The sequence below is a fragment of the Pseudochaenichthys georgianus genome, chromosome 9, assembly GCF_902827115.2.
Source record: "Pseudochaenichthys georgianus chromosome 9, fPseGeo1.2, whole genome shotgun sequence".
Classification (NCBI taxonomy): Eukaryota; Metazoa; Chordata; class Actinopteri; order Perciformes; family Channichthyidae; genus Pseudochaenichthys; species Pseudochaenichthys georgianus.
The window spans coordinates 43,187,343-43,210,565 of NC_047511.1; the positions used below are offsets into that span (position 1 = coordinate 43,187,343).

The 23,223-nt window shown below is 42.6% G+C and overlaps 1 protein-coding gene across 5 annotated transcripts in view; it reads right to left on the bottom strand.

The window, feature by feature from the left end:
* Window positions 1–23,223, bottom strand: part of arvcfb (ARVCF delta catenin family member b) — a 327,265-nt gene that overhangs the window by 142,549 nt on the left and 161,493 nt on the right. The window contains exon 1 of one of the 5 annotated variants that reach the window (XM_071204443.1): window positions 17,834–18,059. The exons of the other annotated variants lie outside the window; for them this stretch is intronic. Within the exon in view, the coding sequence (XP_071060544.1) occupies window positions 17,834–17,854 (21 nt within the window). The 5' untranslated portion in view covers window positions 17,855–18,059. Of the gene's footprint in view, window positions 1–17,833; window positions 18,060–23,223 lie in introns of those variants that run through there. 5 annotated transcript variants of the gene reach the window in all.

Below are 23,223 nucleotides of genomic sequence, written 5' to 3' on the forward strand. Positions count from 1 at the left end.
AAAGCAGCTCCACAAACTTGTATTCAAAATGGTATTTCAACACATGAAACCTACAGATTTGTGCTTCCTGCGAAACAAAAAATAGGAGGACATGAGTTCGTCCGGAAAGCAAGCAGACTTGAATCACCAGCATCCATTTAGGAAGGCATTGAAGGATTTCTCGGAACAAGTGTGTGCAGCATTGCATCACGCCAGAGAAACAGGACGATGATATCGGACACATAACTACTTCAGCAGAGGAGACACAGAGTAAACCAAGGCCACCAATCAGAAACACTGCCAGCACTCCCAACAATCTGTGCAAAATAATAACCTTTTAGAATATTTGTAATGTATGTTTCTCTTGCCACATTCTTAACATTCAGTGGCAACAAAATGCAGTATCTGATGAAAAAGGGCAAAAAGTAATCGAAAATACTAAAAGCGGAATAACATCATGGGCATGTTAGTATATGTTTCAAAAGTCAGGGTGCTATGGTTGCAACAGACTCCTCTTACACACTGCACGCCAACAAGAGAAGCCACGTGCTGAGGGGACTGCTATGTTCGCCTGAAAAATATGGGCTGCAAATCCCTGACATGTTGTGGAGATCAGAGAGCAATCCTGTGGAATTCACGAACCCCATATGGTGACGAGGTGATCACATCTTCCCGTATTAGAGGTTTGTGTTCCCTGCCAGGAGATCCAGTGGGGAGCAAAGGCCAGGCCAGCAGTGTGGAGTGGGAGGATGCTCACTTTGGTCTGAATGGTAACACCTTCTCTTGATAGTTATTTCAAGAGTAGGAAAGGACTGATGGCAGGGCAGAGTCCTGCACGGGTCTGATTTTCAAGACCCGCTCCCACCCCGCACCCGCGCAATACCGAACCCGCCCCGCCACCCGCACATATGCCAAGTTCCGCAAACCGACCCGTCGGTACAAGATCCGCAAACCGACCCGAACCCGCATATATATGAGCAGTGAAAACATGCAATTATTAGCACACGCAGTTGCGTATTTGGCTCAAAAAGCGTGGGATGTTGGTTATTTCCTCCATCTAGGAACCAAAAGCCTCCCAGACGTTGGATTTCGCTCTCGAGGAAGAGATATTGACAATGCTGTATTCTCCGAGCTTCGCCTTCACCTCAGACATTTCGAATGTGGTGCACTCAGCAGCAGAGCAGGGCTCAACGCTGACTTTTAAAAGTGGTTGCCAGGCTGGCGACCAGGCATCAGCTTTTGGTTGCCAAAACTGAAAATACGGTTGCCATTTTTAGTCACCTTATATTTTAAATAATTAAGATACTATACAGTTATACATCAACTTAATAATGAACATGTGACACAAAATAATGTTCAAATGATTTACAATAAGTAATTAACACAATTAATTGAAACTTAAGTGGTAGGAGACTTGTCCGCCCTCAATTGCTGGTATACAAAATACCATAGTGCAGCTGCTGTCATGTTCTTCACAGATCCCTCACAAAGGAAATGAGCAAGTCACTAGTTTCTTGGTCATCCGTTGTCTCCCTTTCAAATGTGGGTTTTCTTGACCTTCGTGCTGACCCCCCACTATAGATCCATTGGCCCTTCAGCATTGAAGTCTTGGATTGGCCAGACTAATACATTTCTAATGTTAAATAAATGAAAAACATTCACAGCAAATAATGAACTTTTATCTATTTTGGGGAGCACATTTAGCTGTTTGCTGTCCTTATTTCTTTATGTTAAAAACTGGTTGCCACTGATGGCAACCAAAGGCCAAGAAGTGGTTGACATTTTTTCTGAATGGTTGCCAATGGCAACCTGGCAACCGTTACTGTCGAGCCCTGAGCAGAGGTTATGATTATGCGCGGTCCCGCGGGGGAGAGGTCTGAGGATTTAAACATTAAATTACCATTAGGCCTATTTTAATATATTTATTATGCAACACCCGCGACCCGACCCGCATCTTCTTTGTTTTAAATACCAATAATTTATATAATCAAATATCGATACTTGGCATCCGTGTATCGATACAATATCGCCACGCAAGGTATCGTGATACTATGCTGTATCGATTATTTCCCCCACCCCTAACTGATGGGTAGGTAAAGGGGCGCGGAGAGGGGCCCGTCAAATGGATCATGACTCATTTGAGGTATTAGTCCACTGCTGTTCCAGTTTCCCAAATCTCCTCTATAGACTTCCGGGATAACACACAATGAGTCAGCCCCTGGACACTGTGAATGAAAAGATGGTGGCATTCCGATCCTCAATGAATTCAGGGAATGAGCAATAAGCTCCTATTATGTAAATCTCTGGAGTTTTACGGGAAAAGCCCCACCCTGACTCCAATCTGTAGAGGACCTCTTACCTGTGTGATTACTAAACGATGTCGAGGAGGATTAGCAGCTATGATTGAGTGTTTACAGCGCCTTCTGTAATGGCATCACCAATCCCCCCCCCCCCCCCCTCCTCAGGCATTGCTGAAGACACCTGGCGGCTGGAGTTAGCCGGATAAAGGACCGGGCCGGATCTCGCTCTCTCTCTCTGGCAGGAGCACGCAACGCGAAGAGCAGCCCAGCTGATAGACCAAAGGGAGAACCTTAAAGGAACATACACACACCAGAGATAACAAGGCAGGGGTCGTCACATCATCCAAACAGATTCTCTGCACATCCAGCTCGAATTAGGTTGTCACAGTCTGAGAAATTAGCCTCTGTAACGGTGTGAGTGCATGGCTGTCATATTTCATCACACCCGTTGTTTCATAAGACCAGCCAGGCGAAAACCGGCATGAAAGAGATATCGTACCTCCGGGATAAAACCTTGTGAGTTGTGTCACCAAACCAAAGCAGTGTGTTGCATCATCAAGGCTGCCCTGAATATTAGAGAGGGGACTGATTGAGACTCCAACAGCTCCATTAGCGAGGCACGTTCCAGACGCATGCAACACTTAAGGCAGCTCTGACTGCCAGGGAGGACTGAAGGATCCATGAATCCGCCAAGTGCACATCATTCAAGGCAGCCAAGTTGAAACCCCGAGCCAAATGAAGAAACTTCAAGAGAACAATATCCATACAAACAGGATATCATAGAGACTACAGTGCGCGTTTAGAATTGCTTCATTGCGAAACATGCTCATAGGCAATCACAATATTCGAATTCTAATGAAAAGAAAGTCGCATTTGGACCGACTGTGATGTTTTGCGGATGATATAATGAGTAATTGTTGGCCTGCAGTACCTACAGTAGAATGTTATCGCTACACTCAAAGAGGATAACCTTTGTAACATGACTGTCAGTCTTTCTGCTAGCAGTGTTTCCTGCTAAAGAATGTTGAATGTCTGTCTCTTATACTTTTGTACAACAATAATCGCCAGTAGGGCTGCTCGATTATGGCAAAAATCATAATCTCAATTATTTGGGTCAATAATTGATATCACGATTATTAAAAACGATTATCCGTTTACTGAAAAACCAATTCAACTGAAAAACCAATGAAAACAATTGTTTACAAAAAAAAAAAAAAAAAAAGATTTTTTTTTTTTTAAATCGTTTTATTTTGATTATGTTGTTTTCATAATCGTTGCAAGCCATAATCGTAATTTCGATTAAAATACGATTAATTGAGCAGCCCTAATCACCAGTCTTTCTAAGTTCCTATTCTGTTATATTTTAACGTCCTGAGTGTTAAGGTACTTGATCTTGATTGAATAGTAATAGAAGTACTGTCGAAAAAACTAGTAAACGCACATCTAACTTTTTATTATGGCAAGGACAGATGGATAAGTTCCTGAATAAATCCCAAAGGAAGCATGAATCCAGAAGGCATGTACCTCATTCTTTAGCTTGTCCGTGATCACAGGGGACAGCACTGTGTCTAGTCACACTGATGGGGATATCAGATCTCTTCTGGCTTTTCATTTCGTCTTTTCTTCACACATACTCGGAGCTTCTACAGAGAGGCTGACCCACTTCACAAGCCCACTGCACAACACTGCAGTGCTGTCGCCAGCAAAGTGCACTGCACAGCACACAGGAATTCATATAGGAGCGTCTATTACATTCTCTCAGTATCCACAATGCGCGCAAACTCAGAAACATGCAGCCTGTGTATAGCACACATAACAAATAAAGAGAGTTTGAAACATCAGCTCGTCCCAGGAGAGATTCTCCGCAGTGTGAAGGCAGGACAAGTGGTTCTCTGCAGCACCTGCTCTATGCACTGCACATCTCTGCACCCGAAAAACTGAAAATCAGGGCAAGGAAAACGCTTTTAAGGGCTTAGAATGACACTTTGGGAATCTGAACATCACAGTAGGGCTGCTCGATTATGGCAAAAATCATTATCTCGATTATTTGGGTCAATAATTGATATCACGATTATTAAAAACAATTATCCATTTACTTTGAAAACATCCATTTATTGAAAAAAGGGTTAGTAGACAGTATGTTTTTAACAGTTGATCACCCTGAACTTTAAGTATAATTCAACTGAAAAACTAATTTAAAAAAAAATTGTATTTAAAAAAAAAAAAATTAAAAATCGTTTTATTTCGATTATGTTGTTTTCATAATCGTTGCAAGCCAAAATCGTAATTGCGATTAAAATACGATGAATTGAGCAGCCCTACCTCACATTACATTTTGCTTTTATCCAACCAGAACTTCTAGTACATTTCCCACAGGAGCAGGAGGTCAGTCATTTCCAGATGTTGATTGCAGGGCAAAAGATTGAACCACTGACCCTCTGATTGGTAGTTCACCATTCACCATACCCACAGCAGCCACTCTTCAAAGTAGCGAGGACTTCTCAAACTGCACAGCTGTGGTAGAAGAGACGGAGGGAGTGTTTGGCCAAGAGGTGAAGTTAATTGGGTTTGTTGGAGAGAGAAGACAAGACGCTTGTTTGCCACAGAGACTGGAGTGCAGCTCCACAACAGCAGGTCGGACGGCCAGGGACTTCATGCCAGTCCTGCTGCCTGCAAGCCTCAGATTGCACAGCGTGGATGGAGGCCTGTCATGTTCAGACTGCTCTCTGTGAACATATGCCCACTGTGATTTTCACACCACAATGTGGCAGGGGACACAATAGCTTTCCCTTTCGTCCTGCAGAATTAGTATCCCTGCTGCTATGACCATATTTCAGTGAGTCTGTTTGGAATACGTCTGGAGTCGTTGGAGAACGCAGGCAATTTGTCACCACTAATTTAGCAGAACATGAACATATTTGCATATTCATCATTTGGTAAACTGTCGAACTACAACAAAATACAGCAGTAATGAATTATTCGGGGCTGAAACCCATGTTTTTTAATCAATATATGATGATTAAACCATTGGTTAAACACTTAAAATGACATGGTTGGGAACACAACACCCATTATCTGGCCTGTGTGGCACACCCTTAATTACTTGAGAATGCAAATGCTGTTTAACTCACTAATACACCAACAATCATGTTATACTAAAGTGGGTCTATATGCAGACATACTGTGCAATAACAGAGTTTTCAATGTGGTGTGAATATACACATTGATGAAAGGTTTCTTGGATAAAGTATAGCCAAAATACTGTGAAAGGTCCTCGTCTGTAATGGTGGTCCACTCGGGGACCTGGTTGGGTTGGTGTTAAAAGGATCAAATGGGCCTGCTGCTGAGTAAAGAGGTGCTTTCACACTGCGGTACTTTTCCCACAAAGGTTCATGCGAAGTCTTTAGTCTCTGAAAAAGTCCCTGAGGGAGGATTAGGCAAATGAAGCCGCTGACGTCACTTCTTCTTCTTCTGCTTTGGGCTTACTGGCAGGCCGCAAACCACTTCACGGCGTATACTGCCACCCGAAATCCCCGGCCGGAAGTCCCCGGAGTTGGGGACTGGCTTCAGTCGAAGCTGCTGGGAGTCCCAGCAGCTTCTACTGAAGCCTTCCGAGTAAATCGCCAGAACGCCGATACCTCCTCATCTCCAATGTTTTATTTTGTGTTGCCATAAGTTAGTCTCTGCGTTTCTGCGCTGGGCTAATGCTAATGCTAATCATGCTAATGCGAGGATAATAAAATGGCGGCTTCACAAAACTTTTTGGGAGTTTTACGGGGCGTGGTTTGCAATCCGCCCAGCCAATCAGAAATATAGCTCTTTTCTCACAAAGAGCCGCTCGAAAGTCCCTGCTCTCTAGCAGGGACTTTCGAGCGGGTAAAAAGGTTCGCATGAACTACTTTTAGTACCGGCTCTTTTTGGTGTGAACGCGATCATGAACTAAGTTCGCATGAACCTTTGTGGGAAAAGTACCGCAGTGTGAATGCGCCTAAGGTCCCTGGTTTGTGGTCAGCTAAAGTCAGGGGCCTTTGTGTATTCACACCTGACTACTGAAACGGGGCGTTGGCTTTCAGTCGAGGGCAAAGGACCTCAACGCAACAAGGGGTGTCAAATAACACACCGCTACGCGACATTGCCGGTGTGTCTTGTGCTCAGGATGTCAGAGTTGAGGTACATTTAAATTCCTCCCATAACATGTTTCCCTGACTGTAAAAAAAGTACCATCTGAGTTAATTTCAGCGAGTAATTATAGAAGGTTGTAAAGCCCTAAGTGCACTTCACTTTCATCACCATTAGCAGCACCATAACAGGGCCTTGTTAAAGTCACAACATGAGTGGCGTGAGAACATGAAGGATCAAGGAAAAGGGTGCACTCAGTCTGGTACGCTGGTAAGTGCACGGCACAAGGAGGGCATTGATACATGTTCCCTGTTACACCAGAAGCCTTCATTAGCACCAGTGTTTCAGGGACATTATTCCTGACAGACTGTGGAGACGTGACACAGGCAAAACAGTGGAGGTGGAAGAAAAGAAGAATGAGTCAGTGCTCCCACCTGAGCATTCAAATCTGGAATGTAGCTGTTCAATGACCCCGAAAAACACTCCCTGAGTTCCCTTGTGGCCCAAACAACAGAGGCTGCAGCTGGCCACTCCTTCACAGGAACCGACTCACCCCCCCTCACACACACACACACACACACACACACACACACACACACACACACACACACACACACAATGCCGGATCCAAGAGAGACAGAGCACAAAACATGCGGAGAGTGGGTTTTATTGGATTAAGCCTCTCTTAACTGTCCTAGAATATGATGGAAAGAATTCGGGAACTCAAGGAGGTCTGTGTCAACAGGTCTTGTTTGCTTAACTTTGAGAACTTTTGTGGGTTTTAGTGGACTCTTTTCCACACATTCTTAATCTGAGGGAGGTAAAAAGAGAATAGAAAATACAGCTGCTCGACATCCACGGTGTTAAATTAAGACCTTACTTGAAGCTCTAAGGATCCCGGAAGCAAGCAGATTGGAAACCAATGACAACTTAACATAGGGAAATAAATATCAATGTGAGGCTTAATGGCATTGGCAGTCAAAGGTCCAGCTAGGAAAATAGCACAACATTGGGTTTATTTGAGAAGCAATTTATCAATCTTCTGAGCTGTATATTTTCTTGCACAAAGTCTACAAGGACAAATAAACCCAGAGACACTGGCAGACGTCTGAGCCTTCAGATGTGTGGTCCAAAGTAGACTTGAGCCCACGGATTAAAGGCAAACAACATTATTACGCCAGGTGCAATAAAGTGAGCCTGCAAGTTCTTATAAGGCGGTTGAATTGTTTTTAACATCTTTCTATGAATAGAAGAAGAATTGGGAGGGATGGAACCCTCCTTAATGGTCCCACATGCAGAGCACACAGTGACATGTGTTCTCTGCTTTTAACCCATCCTAGTACCAGGAGCAGTGGGCAGTTATTGTACAGCGCCCGGGGAGCAATGGGAGTGAGGGGGGAAGGGGGGATGTCCGGTGCCTTGCTCAAGGGCACCACAGCAGGGCAGGAGGTGAACTGGGACCTCTCCAAGTAGAAGTCCACACTCCATATTTAGGTCTGGTCGGGGACTTGAACCGGCGACCCTAGGGCTCCCAGTCCAAGCCCTTTTTTTTTTTTTTCTCTTTTATTATCAAAAATAGACATTTAACATCTCATCACAACCACATAAAGCATTGCTCATAATACACACATTCATATTTCATACCACTAGCTTAAAGGTTCCAAGCCCCTACTGACTGAGCCACTGCCGGATGTCACGGTGTGCTTTTTTATGACCTATAAAAGCACAAATAATGATAGAAAATGGGGTGTTCTCGTGGCTAAGCAGCTAATGTATCTGCGTAATCAGGTCCTATAGTGTCCCCTCTCTCAGACACTCCGCCATGATATAATTATCGAATAAAGCTTTTAACTAATAGCATTGCAAGCCAATGCACGAAACACATCCTGACAGCTGATTGTAATGGCAGTATAAAACAGGGAAACTGTTTAGAAAGAGTTTTTTGTTGTATTTTCTGCTTCTGCAGGAATGCTTTCCCTCTAATACGCAGGATTGAGTTAAAACCGGTGCTGTGCGTCATGCCTACTGTGCCCTTTGATTGAATCCTTTTCTGTCCAACTTTCAGCAGCCCCCTCTTCAGATAAAGAACATGAAGCTATTACCAATCTAAAAGCTTGCTTGGCTGGAGCAACAGGATACTGGCAGCTCTAAAACACCCTGCACCACCGGGCCAGGACTGCACACTCTTCAACCCGCCGCAGAGTGTTAAGTACAGCACCTACCCTCGGACGGCTGGCACCTGCGCCTCCATATCCGCAGACCTGGTTGGCACAAATCAACACTGCACCACTTCACAGCCGATTACACATTCCAAACAAATTAAATATGAGGGGGTGTGATGGGGCGAGCTGGTATTTTCATGGAGCCCCGGCATCCAGCGCATGCAGTAGAGGTTCATTAGACAGCTCAATGGAGCCTTGTGGAATGTGCGAGGAGGCGCATCACTCCATTGTTCACCAGTGGCTCCTCTGGGAATGGGCTGAGCACATATCAGGAGTAGATGGGTAACAATGCTGTGCCATCACATGTAATGGCATGTGAAAGCCAGTCCAGTGCCTCTATTGTAAAACGCATTCAACTGTACGAAGCGTTTGCCTGCGTGGAGAATTGGCAGCGCTGAAGCGTTCCCATTTAGAGAGTTTCTGTGCATGGTTTGGCTGAACTCTTGCCACTTAGCATAATGTTTGTGTGCAGGCTGTGTAACAGGGGCCGTTGTGGACCCATGACCGGTCAGTTTACAGTGGTTTGGACTTTCCCTTTCTTCATTGTCTTTTCTTTTTCTCCCTGGATCAAAGCCATGAGCAGTTACAGCCACTATTGTGTGTTGTTGGTTTCAGAGCAGCATATTAATGAAGTGCCGGACCTCATCAGTGCAATTCAACCGCCAACGGTTCACAAACAGTCAGCCTTCAAACTAGGGCTGCTCAATTAATCGTATTGTAAATCGCAATTACGATGTTGGCTTGCAACGATTCTGAAAACAACATAATCAAAATAAAACGATTATTTATTTATTTTAAATACAAAAAAAAAATGTAATTGTTTTTTCAGTTGAATTATACTTAAAGTTCAGGGTGATCAACTGTTAAAAACATACTGTCTACTAACCCTTTTTTCAATAAATTGATGTTTTCAAAGTAAATGGATAATCGTTTTTAATAATCGTGATATCAATTATTGACCCAAATAATCGAGATTATGATTTTTGCCATAATCGAGCAGCCCTACTTCAAACTCTTTGTGACTGAGCTCTGAGTACGCAAAACATGGATCTACAACGGTTAGATGTACCGGTGTTACAAATACAGTGGGACCTATTGTCCCACTGTATTTGTAACACCGGTACAGAGCCTTTTGCCAAATAAATAGTTAACAGATACTTCAAAAACAGATTATCTAGCTGATTCAATTCAACTTCATTGATGTTGCAATAATGCGTGCTTAACAAAGCTGCTAAATCGGTAACTGGTAGCTTCTGTTACAAAATGTCTGTTTTGGTTTTCAAAGCCATTTGATTGTGAATCCTTCCAGCCTCAGTTACACTAAACAAACCAGAGAGTCCTCTCCTCGCACTGCCACATGTCAGCAGCTAATCTGAATGGTCAGCCGGCACTGACAGAGCCCTACTAAAGAGCTGTCAGAGGGAATCATTAATCCCACAAGGCAGCGTGAGACAGATGGTACGATGATGGGGGAATCGATGCTCTCCGCGACCAGCCTCCCAACTGCTTCTAGTGTCCGGCCCAGAGGCAGGAAGTGGGCTAATCCCTCAAAAGAAAGTTCTAGACTAAACACGCAAGAGAAGCCCTCTCCCTCCCTCCCCCCCCCGAACCCTGCATGTACTGCCTCGTACAACCTGGACGCTACTGGAGGGGGTTAAAAAGAGAAAGGGAAAAGTAGAGAGCTGTTTGTTCCTGGGCTTCTGGTTGAGGGAAGCTCTATGGGGACTTTGACCTTCCCCCTCAGGGCCCCTCTAAGAGGTCCCCAGCTGCAGTGTGGAGGGGGAGGAGCTTATATGAACTATACATCGCTGCTAAAGAAACCCCAGATCTTTTGAAAAGGCCCCAGAAGCAGACTGCTCTCAGATTGAAGGTCTGGGCGGAGGTGGGGAAGCTTTCCCTGTACGGTCTTTATGGTGTTATGTTCCAATCAAGATAAATAACACATTCCATATCAATTCATCCAATAATCATATAGGCTATATTGACAACTGTTTATGTTCCTGCCATCCATCCAAAACTTGAATTTTCAGCCCCTGTTGATATCAATCACTGCCTTTTAGGATCGCCAGGGTCCTCATTTGTCCATGGTGCTGCCCACAGAGCTGTCACATCTGCAGCTTTAACAACAGTCGCTGCAGGAAAGCCAATTACAGTGAATGACACATGCTGGAAAATGTGCACATACATATGCTTGCACACAAACTCCCACACCACGCAGGCCAACGTGACAGCACATTGGGTCATTAAAAAGAATAGTCTCCTTATTTTCCAGTGAGCTTCTGTGCAAACTGTTTTGAATGTATTCAGTAAATCCTATTTTCACCATCATTAGCACCACAAGCGTCTTTTGAAAACATCAAGGATAATCAGACCTGACTCAGCGTGCTTTCCCCCAGGAGAGCGGTGTTTACATCTCTTAAATTAGAGCGTTGGGTAATAACCAAAATAGTATAATGCAATCAGACCACTATTAAAATATGAGATTATCACGTGTCACTACAGCAAACACAGCCGAGATGTGGCTGCAAGCACAACTTTCAGGTCAGACTGTGTGACTGAGCCTTTTCTGCTTTCTCGGAGGCAAGTGGCTTCCTTATCTGCCCGATCGAAAACATGGATCTTGTTGCTGGCTTCCAGCAGCACAGATAGAAAGGTGTTTATTGGACACAGCCAGGAAAGCTATGAATCCGACTGCCTTATAAACAGGACTACCCTGTGTGTGCGTAGCCTGCAGACAAACACTGGGTAAATAAGCCGGGGATCCAATTGATGTTCCTCAGTAGCTTCCAGTGTGTGTGTGTGTGTGTGTGTGTGTGTGTGTGTGTGTGTGTGTGTGTGTGTGTGTGTGTGTGTGTGTGTGTGTGTCTGACATCATGACTACACCTCACAGATTAAGCACTAATAATAACCCTCAGTCATTCAAGCAGTCATTAACAAGAGATAGGACGGTATTATACAAAATGTAAACCAGGCAAACACAATGTGATGTTTTAAAGATGTGCATGAATTATATGCTTGCATTCAGGATTCATATTGGATGCACCCTGCACACTCTTTAGATAATAGAGCACGCTGGAGAGCTGAATAGGTAAGACAAACAACCGGCAGCTCTCGCAAGATAATAAGCTGCCGTCTCATTAATGCGCCGCTACTTCTCCATAAGGCTTTTCCGAACATAACAGTCCATCTCCAGCATCGCTCGTCCCCCCTCCAGCTTTCCAATTTACTACCACTCACCTTTTTTTAATTCCAACAGCGTGATGATGAAAGCTGAGGGAGCATTATGGCCAGTGGTCAGACATCGAGTGGCCCTGCATCGGTCACACTGACAGCCAATTGGGTTAAGGGAGGGGTCTGTAGTGCCAATGGTCAAGTGGCATAGACTAGGGATGCATACCAGTATCCGGTATTACCGATATACCGGTTACTGGTGGCTACGGTATACCGTACCGAAATCAGATCCGGTTTTGATACTTTAAAAAAAATATTATTATTATTATTTTTTAATTTTAAAAGTGAGTCCGTGGCCCGTGATGGCGGGTGTTATACATTAGATTGCATAATCGTTTTTCTTCATATTTTATGTATTTTTCATTGTTTGTTCAATGCTATAAAGGTAGAAGTCCCACAAATGAACTGTGATGGGATTTGTTTTCTCTCACCAGCGAAGGCAAATGTTGATTTTAAAGATGAGATTTGTTTGTTTGTGCAATGCCGAGATCTCATGACCTTTATTCTATTATGCATTTGTTCTCTAGTCGAATCTCAGGTTTAACATTAATTATAACGGTCTGTTTGCATTGACCAGATGTGCTATTCACGCGGCACACCTGATGGCGGGTGTTATAAAAGATATTCCATCATCGGTTTTCTTCATATTTTGTATGTATTTTTCATCGTTTGTTCAGCACTGAAAGGTCCAAGAAGTCCCACAATTGAATTTAATATTTATTTGACATGTCAACTATATCCTAAAGCGCTTCATGGGAGTAATTGTGGGATGATACATTTTCAAAGTATCACGATATGTATCGGTTGAGTATCGGTATCAGTGTTTCCCCTAGGATGGAGTCATAGCAGCGGTGCTAAGGCACGTGGGCCCAGTATAATGTGAGCGCGGAGCGCATGGAATTTTTTAGTGTGTGCGCGTGCGAAGTGCGCCACGCCAATTTGTTTCTATGTGTCAGCACAAGAAAGGCTCTTGAGGCCTAGCACCAGGGCCGGTTCTAGCTAATTTGCTGCCCTAGATTTTATATGTAAAGAATAAATGAAAAATCTCTACAAAAGGCAAATACACTACAAAAAACAGAAACTTGTTGACATAGGTCATATCCGTCAAAATGGCTTCAAATGTATTCAGTATTGTATGAGCTTGTTTTAATTGGGGGGTGGACGTCACATCCTCTAGGGCGGTCCGGGGGTATGCCCCTCCCGGGAAGATTTTTTTTAACATTTTAAAGTAAAATGCTTCAATCTGGTGCACTTTGAGCACACAATTACTAGAGACCTGATCTAGGGGGTACAACTCTAAAACACCCATATGAAAAAGATCTGTTTACATTTTAATAATCAAATAAGTATGTGAACATAACCAATAACCCATAGCCAATAACAAATACATGTCACTTATTTTATTGTTCATTCATATCTTATTTGACCTAGTTAACATTTATTTATGCATATTTTTGTATCTCTCCAACTTTAAACGATATTTTTGGTTTACTGTCCTATAGTATACATTGGAATGATTTCAAACCTGTTTTTATTTATCCTAATAATTATAAAGGAGTGCCTTGAAAATATGTGTTTACATAATTTGTGGTCAAAACGTTTGAGACCCACTGAGATAACTTAGACTCAAATGAACTATCTAAACACTGAGTCCTTTACCTCACTGAGCCTCTCAGTCTGACAGGAGAGCTCTCCTCCACCCTGGTTGTCGAAACATCTACTTCTTATATCCGTTAGCGCAGCTAGCACCAGATTCTAATAACAACAGCGCCGGTACCGGTGCGCCCTCTCTCTCTCTCTCTCTCTCTCTCTCCCTCGCTCGTTCTCTCGCTCCCACGCTCGCACTTTGGCTGTGAGCTGCAGGCGCCTGATAAGCCAACATCCCCCACTTTCATCACTTACAGCGCCCATCAGGGCAAATGGAAAGTGTAAGCGGGGTGAAAAGGGTGTTACATTTACTTAATTATGAATGTTGTTACATCAAGGCCGAAAATTAGGATGAGCGCCAATGGTCAAAAATATTCTTTCCCTCCCAGAGCTACCAGCGCAGCGCCCCCCAGATCTGGTGCCCTATACCAAAAATCGGCCCTGCCTAGTACATACAGTGGCAATGTCTCAACATTTAGAAAAAATACACCTTTATTGATCATACAGTAACACAAATACTACAAATCCACATAACAAACAATCAAAAATGAAAAAGGGTCGCCACTTTTTATTATTATTTTAATTTAAAAAAAAAATTTTTTTTGGGTACCTAGCTGGCGCCCCCTAGCAGCGGCGCGCATATTTCAGCAGCGGCGCTGCCACTATTTGTATATAGGGGAAACACTGGGTTGTGTTCAGTGGTATCGGTATCGTAAAAAAGTCAACGATATGCATCCCTAGCATCGACCCCTAAAGCTCCACAGAACAGAACCACAGTAAACACCGAACACATGAGGGTGCGGTCGTATGGTACGGAGCGAGAACGTACAGTACAGGGTACTATGTATAGCAAGGTGTAATACTTGCTGGGGCCACATTTTTCACATATTTCTACGTGTTTGTTTTGAGACACTTGTTGGGCCAGATGTCCAGTAGAGTATAGGGTGTCATCAAGATAATTCAGACAAACCAAACTGTCATTCAAGCAATTATTTTTAGCATAGTGCATGTGCAGTATGCAAAGACAAAAACATTTTCATAATAAATTCATTTGTGGATTAATAATATTAGTATAAATAATAGTTCAAATCCATCCAGCATGAAGGCCACCAATCCAATGGCTCACCTATCAGATGTGTACATTGCTGTTCTTATTTGTTCTCTACGATGAATAACCGAATGCATTTGGGCGTATTGCTGTTTTTACTATTTTCTGACAGACGATCATCTACAGATCAGTCGATAATGAAAATAATCATTAGTCGTGTTCTTAAATTGATGAATTGCTCAGTCTAAAAAACCTTTGCATTTTATAATAGAAACCAGATTAATGAACAGTTCAGTAGATGTTGAAATCGTGATATAGAGAATTGACAAATTAAAATATGCTTTATAATTGGCCAAAATATGTTAGGAACTTCAAGTCAGTGGCATAGTCATTATGTGGAGGTACATATAGGGCTATATATATATATAGCTGTTCACATGTAAATGCAGTTTGGGTTACCTAAAACCAGCATACATTGAAAGGAAGTAAGTGTGTATGATGGCAGGCTACAGATACTGTGACATGTCAAGCCGTCTCCTGCCATGGGTCATGTGATAAGGCCAGCCATGGGACCGGTATGGGAAACATGGGGCGTATGGCCAGGCTGTGCTGGGAAGGCCATCTGGTGCCACCGTCCACCATATGACCACGCCTCTTCCAAGACCCTCTCGCCTTCAAAACACAACAGCACTCACGACCCCCCCTTCACCCACCCAACCCCCATCGTTAATGCCCCTTGCATTGATGCGGTGTTATTGACCGTCAGATATGTTTCCGGTCATTGGCATTACTCTTGTGTGACCTCCCCTCTCCAAACAATGCCACTCCTCATGCTCTACATGTCTTCAAATATTCATCTGCCCAACATCTTCTGCCGTCACAAAAGAGGAGCCTGAGGAGAGGAATGGCAAAAAGAATCTGCAAGGAAGGTCGAGCTGTCACACAAAAAAACCCGCAGAGAGAGAGATGGAGAAAAGTTTGACGGACTCTTCATTTCGGTGAGATATCAAACGGCATCGGGGAGAGCGCTCCGTCGCTGCCGCCGAAAGCCCCGCGAGCTGTCAGGACCCTGCCAGTAACCCAGACTTCCTTTACTCTCTGGCTGAAGCACTGATGAATTGTTTTGTTATACAGACGGGTCCTTCAAGCTCGCGGAGAAAAAGTTAAAGTCAGTATTTTTGATAGACCTTGGCAAGATGATGACTACTGGGTTATTCATAATGTTTTCGTTGTCCTTCACGACAAATCCGTTGTTCTATTTTTCACGAGGCAAAGATGCTACGGCCTCTGCAAACTAAATGCGGAGGATTTGGGCGCTACCCTGCTGGTGTAAAGTACCAAAATAAATCAAGAGTTTATATTTAACTCAAACGTGGTCTGGTGCAGGCTCCCCCACTAATTGAGGGCTACGCAGTAATCTTCAGTGGGCTAAAACTAATTTACCATAAGCTCTGCTGCAGCATTAAGATGAGGTCAAGGCCGATCAGCATCTCTCTCTCATCTCCGCTTGCTATCTACATTTTTCTGAGTATAAAACTACGTGAAAGACATATAAGTAGAGTATAAATCCAAATGTCGCAGCTAAAAGAGGTTCAAATGCCTGTGCCAATCTATGTTTGAGTAAATGGATGACTAAAGACCACCAACACAACAACACCATGGACTGTGAAATTGATCCATATATGGGTAAAGTGTGACTTGGGCACAGGTTGCAAACGTTTGCCTGACAGCACGACCCAAGCAGGTGCTCCCAAGATGAGGAATGTCAAGCTAAGTTGAAAAGGTCGCACCATGATGCAGGCCTGGCTCTAAGTATGCCAACTATCTCAGTCTCAAGGGGGTCACGGACATTTTGGGATGCATCTGGAGAGGGCATGCTCTCAGGTTGTTGACGTGGATTCCATGGACACACTGAAAAAACTGACTTTAATCGAATGTATTATGTCAACAGGTTTGACAGTAATGTATTAGGTTAGTTGAATGTTAAGTTTAAATTAAAAAAAGATAAGGTTAAACTTAATATTATTGCTTTTAACTAACGTAATGCAGTTATGTGACATGTGTTGACATATTACATGTAATTAAAGTCAACGCTTTAGTTTTTGAGTGCAGGAAATATTTGCCCCGCTTTCGATCCATCACACTTGGTGCACAGCCTTCAAACGGATCGGATACAAAGGAGGAACGAAAGACAGTTGGAGGGAGGAAACAGCTTCTGTTTTTGGCCGAGGTTATCTAATGGCCTTCAACCCCAGAGTAAACGGTTAACATATTATCAATGTCGTAAACTGACAGACTTCGGTAAGGAGCCAGTGCTGATGAGAAGTTCACCTTATTCCTTCCTTCACTCTCTCTCTCTGTCTGTCTTCCTTTTGTGTGCATCTGAGCGCTGCCAACCTCGGCAGGGAAGAGAGCGTTGTGATGGTGTCGGCTGCCTGTGTGTGGATGCGCTTCAAACACAGGGAACACTTCCAATAATGTATGCACATCATGCCCTGGTACACACACACACACCCACACACATGCGAGAGCTAACAAAAGCACATTCCTGCGGTATCTGTGCAAGTGAAAAACAAAAGAGTTTTAATGCCATGGCTCTCACACATTTAGCAATACAACCCAGGGGCAATACATCCTGGCCTGGGCTCTCATTCAGAGCCTTGCAGGCGATGATCGGGGATACACTTGCAATACTCCTTGTGCCTTGATCACAACAGTCACTCTATAGGTGCTACTGACATGTGTGAGCCCATTAATGTGTCAGGGAACTCATAAGTCACAGCACTGCTTTACTGCAACACACACACACACACACACACACACACACACACACACACACACACACACACACACACACACACACACACACACACACACACACACACACACACACACACACACACACACACACACACACACACACACACACATACCACTGAACATATCTAATGGTCAAGAGTCAAGACTATTTACAGTACAAAATAAGTGGTGGAAGTCCATCTTTCCTTACAGTATCTGATTTCATGTAGTAGCCCACATGCACGCATATTACACATATGTGCACACACATTACACATATGTGCACACACATTACACACACACCATCCTGAAGGGCATCGATACATTTCTGCTCTTTTGTATTGAACTGGGTGAACAAAAGCTACATATAACAGCATAAAGAGTGATGTTCCAGGGTAAAAATGATAGGAATGCAACACAATCCAAACAATACGGAATCAATTAGGAGGAGGAGAGAGACAAGAGGAGTCAGACACAACCACACTAACCTGTTTCACTTCAGCAGGCATGGTCCAAAATCCCCCCTTTTGTTTCCGATAAAAAATAAAACCCTCCCGGGAAAATTGTGTGACAACTAGTTCCTGGTTTGGGAAAACTTCTCCTTTCTCCCTTATCCTCCTCTTGTCTCCTCACGCTATCCGTGTCAGTGTGAGTGGAGTTTTCCCTCCGTAGCGCAGAGGCAGCAGCTCAGACACGGGCAGCCATCCTCTCTCAGCTGCTGAGTGCTCACTGTGAGCTGCACACACACCGGAAGTGGGGCGGCGGGCTCTTCACAATAAAAGCACGAGTATTATATTGACATGCTTGCATAGGATATATTTACGGATGTGTTGCATACTCTATCTCTTAGCAGTAGTGGAAGAAGTAACCACAAAAAAGTGTCTTTGAGCACTGGGAACATATTTTTAAATATGATGAATTATTTTGAAATTGGATGAAGTAAAATAACAAAAGTGGTGGAATCAGACAATCTTAAAGGTAGGGTAGGTAATTCACTTCAGGAACACTTTTTGTTGTATTCCATGGAATGCTCTTAACATCCCGATAGCAATGAATACATGAAATGCTTTGACAATAAATACAAATATGTCATCTGTGGAAGCCGTGGCGCTACAAAGCATGACCAATTATCTGCCTCGGCCCGGGTCAGATAATTGGATGGCCTACCTGCCTGTCAGCCTTCCATCTTGTGCACACACTTATCTCGTGCCCTCATTGGTCATGTGCGCGTGTGTGTGTTGGAGGAGGGGCTCTGTAAGGAAGTCTGAAGAAGGGGCAGATTCTTTTCGATTGTGTACTTTCAAATTCTAGCACACTCGAGCTGGTTTCTCCATTCTTACCTCCCCTACCTTTAACGTACCAAAATTAAAACTACTCGTAATGGCCCATTTCAGAATAATATATTTTATATTAGCTACTTTATTATAGAAGCCTAATTGATACACTCATGTCTTTATCACAGCTGGTAAACAGGAAGATAATTTCAATTAGTTGATGCTGCTGGATATCGTAACCTATAATTATATGTCAATGTTTTTGTATTAGCTGATTTGAGAAGTACCTAATTATTTTACTTACAGTACGCACAAAGGCTAATTTATTAAATGTACTTCACTTCATTCCACCACTGTCTGCCATCAAACAATAAAACGATAATAAGAAACAATGTTTATTGTTCAAGTTGTAGACAGACTGTGTTGTTACAAGAGACATTGTAACTAAGATACTAAGGTTGCACACCTCGAATATCAGGTATCAAAACTATATTCCGCAACTTAAGCTAACCTAGCAAAGATGGCAACATTACAAATAGACAAATCATATAATAGCTGGTTAAATCCTACGTAACTAAACACAAAGGTTACAATTTTGAGTTTTAGGTTTCACCACATGCAATAATCGTCAGTAGAGTATATCTCAAATATCTTACAAAACACTTGCTTCACTTTATCACTCTTGAGAATTATTAGTAGTGAAAGCCAGAATCTGAGTTACCATTCATCTTTTCAGAACCAATATTATAAGCCAGATAAGGTGATTCTCAAAGAACAGTAATGATGTTGGCTATATCAGAAGTATATTTGTGTGTGCGTTGAATGGACCAGGAGGAGTTTGGTTTCATAATCATTCAAGAGACAAATTGGCATGTTTAGTTGTTATAGTTCAATTGATTGAGTATTGTGAGCTGCACAAAGCTTTTTCTGTGTTTTATTTTGAAAGGAAAATCGCACTACATCCGGTGCAATACTGCCAACTTAGGCTGGTTTGACACAACAGAAAAAAGGGGAGCCAGCTTTCCCTTTTGCAGAGATGCTGTAGGAATATATGGAATGGAGAGAGATGCAGGGCAGAGGTACCCCCCTCTCTCTTTAGGGAAAGCAGGAATCCAAGAAGCTGAACACACGCATACACACTCACTGAACAAAAAAAAAAGTTAGCTTGAGGGAGAACAAAAACCTCAGGGTTTGAGAGAGGGGGGGAGAAAGGAGGTGTGTTAATATAAAGGAGGTTTCCTAGACAGGGAGCAAGAGCTGGAAGTGTAGCAGCTCTCCCCCCTTCTCTCCCCCCTTCTCTCTCCTCCTCTCTCTCATTGGGTCTATGTCTGGCATCTTATAGGGTGGGACCAGCTCCCTCTATGCACTCCAGCTGCGTCTGTCTGTCAATCCGACGACCCCTCCCCCTTGTTGGCAAAGACAGGGAGAGAGGAGGAAAAAGACAAGAAAATGGGTGGGGGGGAGAGACAGGGGTTCACACAACAAACAAAAGTTGGCCCCAATTGAAGCAAAGGCACTCAATACTCGGCACATTTTTACACCCTACACACACACACACACACACACACACACACACACACACACACACACACACACACACACACACACACACACACACACACACACACACACACACACACACACACACACACACACACACACACACACACACACACACACACACACACACACACACACACACACACACACACACACACTCTTTGTCCCGTTCCTCTCACTGCACTTGATATAAGGGAGGGGTGGGTACCTACGTGAAAGAATTCACATTGAAAATATCTATGGCTGTGACAAGGAATGTTAATCTAGTAATGTAGATGGAGGCTTAACTAGGGACAACTTTGAGACGTCTGAACTCACAGAGGAAAGGGAAAAAAATAATGACTGGACGTAAAAAAAGAAAACAGAGAAAAGGAGACATCTCTAACGAAGGGGAAATGGCTGAGGTTTCGCATTCCTCACGCTGGTATTTCATCTCCCCGAACGTTACTGCTCCATTTGTTTTTAATGAAAGACCTGGCCCACCACCATTGCATTTAGTTTCAACAACACCATTAAGAATACATTCAACCAACATCGCCTGCAAAAAGTGTTTCGAATTACAACTACAACCGCCCTGCATGTCCTTCTCTTAGTGATTTGCTATATCACATTACATATGCCATTTGTTATCACGTTACATTTAAGCCCTATGAGTTTCATAACCTTGTTTCCAAATCCATTAAGTGCTTTGGAAATCTCACGGGAGCAGATTAGAAAAGATGCATTACTCTTTATTACCTCTGCACAAGTGTCTAGCCTTTGTTCAATTTATAATTTTAACTTGTAATTATTGTTTTTAGGAACATTTGTCAAATTCCATTTCGATATGACCAAGACATTAGCAGCTCTGTGATGCTGTGCTTAATGTCAAAAGTCCTTACATTGTTGTATTTCGTATTGCTGGTCGTTTGAGCCAAAAGTCACCAAGTTAAAAAATAATCTTATATGCGAATGTTTAGCAGGTACTGTTTAGTTGTTTGTGTTGTTTAGTGTAGCATGATAAAGAGAGAGATATTTATATGGTGGCAAACAGGTGCAAACGCGTGACAACTGAACATTCAAAAACTCCACAAATATTCAAACATAAAAGTGCGAAAGTAAAAATAAATCTTAATTTTAATTTGATTTGCACTGTCCCCTTGCTGTAACACTGTTCTTCTCCCAATGTGCGACAAAACATGTATTTCTGATTCTGAAAATGATATCACATTGGTTGAAAAACTGCTGCAGTATTATAGTGCGATATTCATCATTGATATGCTCACTACTTCCCAAACACATGCATTATGGGGACCAACCCCAAGACCACCTGTCACTAAAACCATGCTACAATATCCACCTAGACATATGTTCCTACACAGACAGGTAAGAGCCACTTCCACTAGAGTAAAAAGGCAGATGAAAAATACAAAAATGATTCCTGGAAAGTGTTCATCCTCACAGGTTGGTGACACATAGCGTTTCCACGAACACCTACTTGTAGACAAAAAGCTGTAATCTCTTGAGTGTAGCCAACCCACGCCTGGGCTTGTAAAATAAATGCAGAGAGGTGTATGAATAATCCTGGAGTTCTAATCAAAGCTCGTGAATTCAGCTTTACTCCGTCGGGATGAACGTCGTGAAGCAGATGGTAGAAAGGTTAATGTTCAGTTAAAAGGCGTTCTTTGACAGCCACACACCTCCAATGAAGCTGCATCTGTTAAAATCACGTTTTTCACTTCTGTTCAAGATGCCAGATGAATAGAAAAACACACATAGAGAGACAGAGGAGCAAAAGCAGACACGATGATTTGAAAACATATACGGCATTTCATTATGGAAGAAAAATGTTTTTATAGTCTTCCTTTTCAAAAGAGACATCTCATTTTGAATACTTCAAAAGCTTTAAACTCTGCCACGAATACATACATTGAAGTAACCTTACTTTAATGAAGAGGTGAGTAGGTTCAACCAAATATTCCACTAAACACAAAGCAGATCTGCAAAAGTAATGCATTCAAGTTTATTTTCTAAAGATAATACTGACTGAGAGTCTGCAGGACCAGAATGTGCTCGGCTCCAGGCTGAATGTTTATTCTAACAATGGCACAGCTTGCAAACATGTCCCTTATCTATTATTCACTCATATTTTCCCTTTAAAAAACGGCTACTCAGCGATGCAGTGGATTACGGGCCATTTTCACTTAATAAAGCTGCTTTTAAATACCATCCCTTTAGATACAACTGTTGTATTTTCTGCTGCGATGGCACAATACTGTAATGGCAGCGTCAGTTTTTATTTACTTATAACTGGATTAAGCTTTCGTTCTACGTTGTCATTAGCAACTGGGAGACTGAATGACGAACAAACAAAAGAGTCTGTAAAAGTGAAAGCCTGACATGCAGCGAATTATCCCCGTCAGTGTAACAACATACCGTTTGGACTTGTACCAGAGTTTTCTTGTCAAAGGTATGTCTGAAATTGATCATTGTCGTGCAGTTGTTCCCTGGCCTAATGCCCACCTTTCAACACGTTTCAGAAAAACTCTTGAGATTGCTCATGAACAGATGGAACGGCTATTTCGCAAAATTGTATCTCCTTTTTGAGGTAAAATTCACGTTTTCATATGCCTCAGAAATGTGTTTACATGTTGGCTCATCGTCCAAAGCTCCTTGGCAGGTTTGGCAGCCGTTGGATCAGACCATCAGCTTCTGAGGAAGTGTATAGTTACTAGGGATGCCAGCGATTTTCCGATTATTCGAATATTCGTTACAGTCTCCATAATCGAATATTATTTTTAAAAATCGATTTTATTTATATATATTTTTTTAATTATTTATATTTTTTTTTTATTATTTATGTATTTTTTTTTTTTTCTGGCTTAGTTTCAACCAAAATATATATAAATATATATATATGCTAATAATAGTAATAGTATTAATAATTGTAAATGGCCATTGGTCACACCACCAGTTTGTTTTACTGTAAACTTGAATCGAATAATCGATTATTATTCGCCAGGGCTGCCGAATAATCGATTTTGATCATGGTCAGTTTCTGGCAA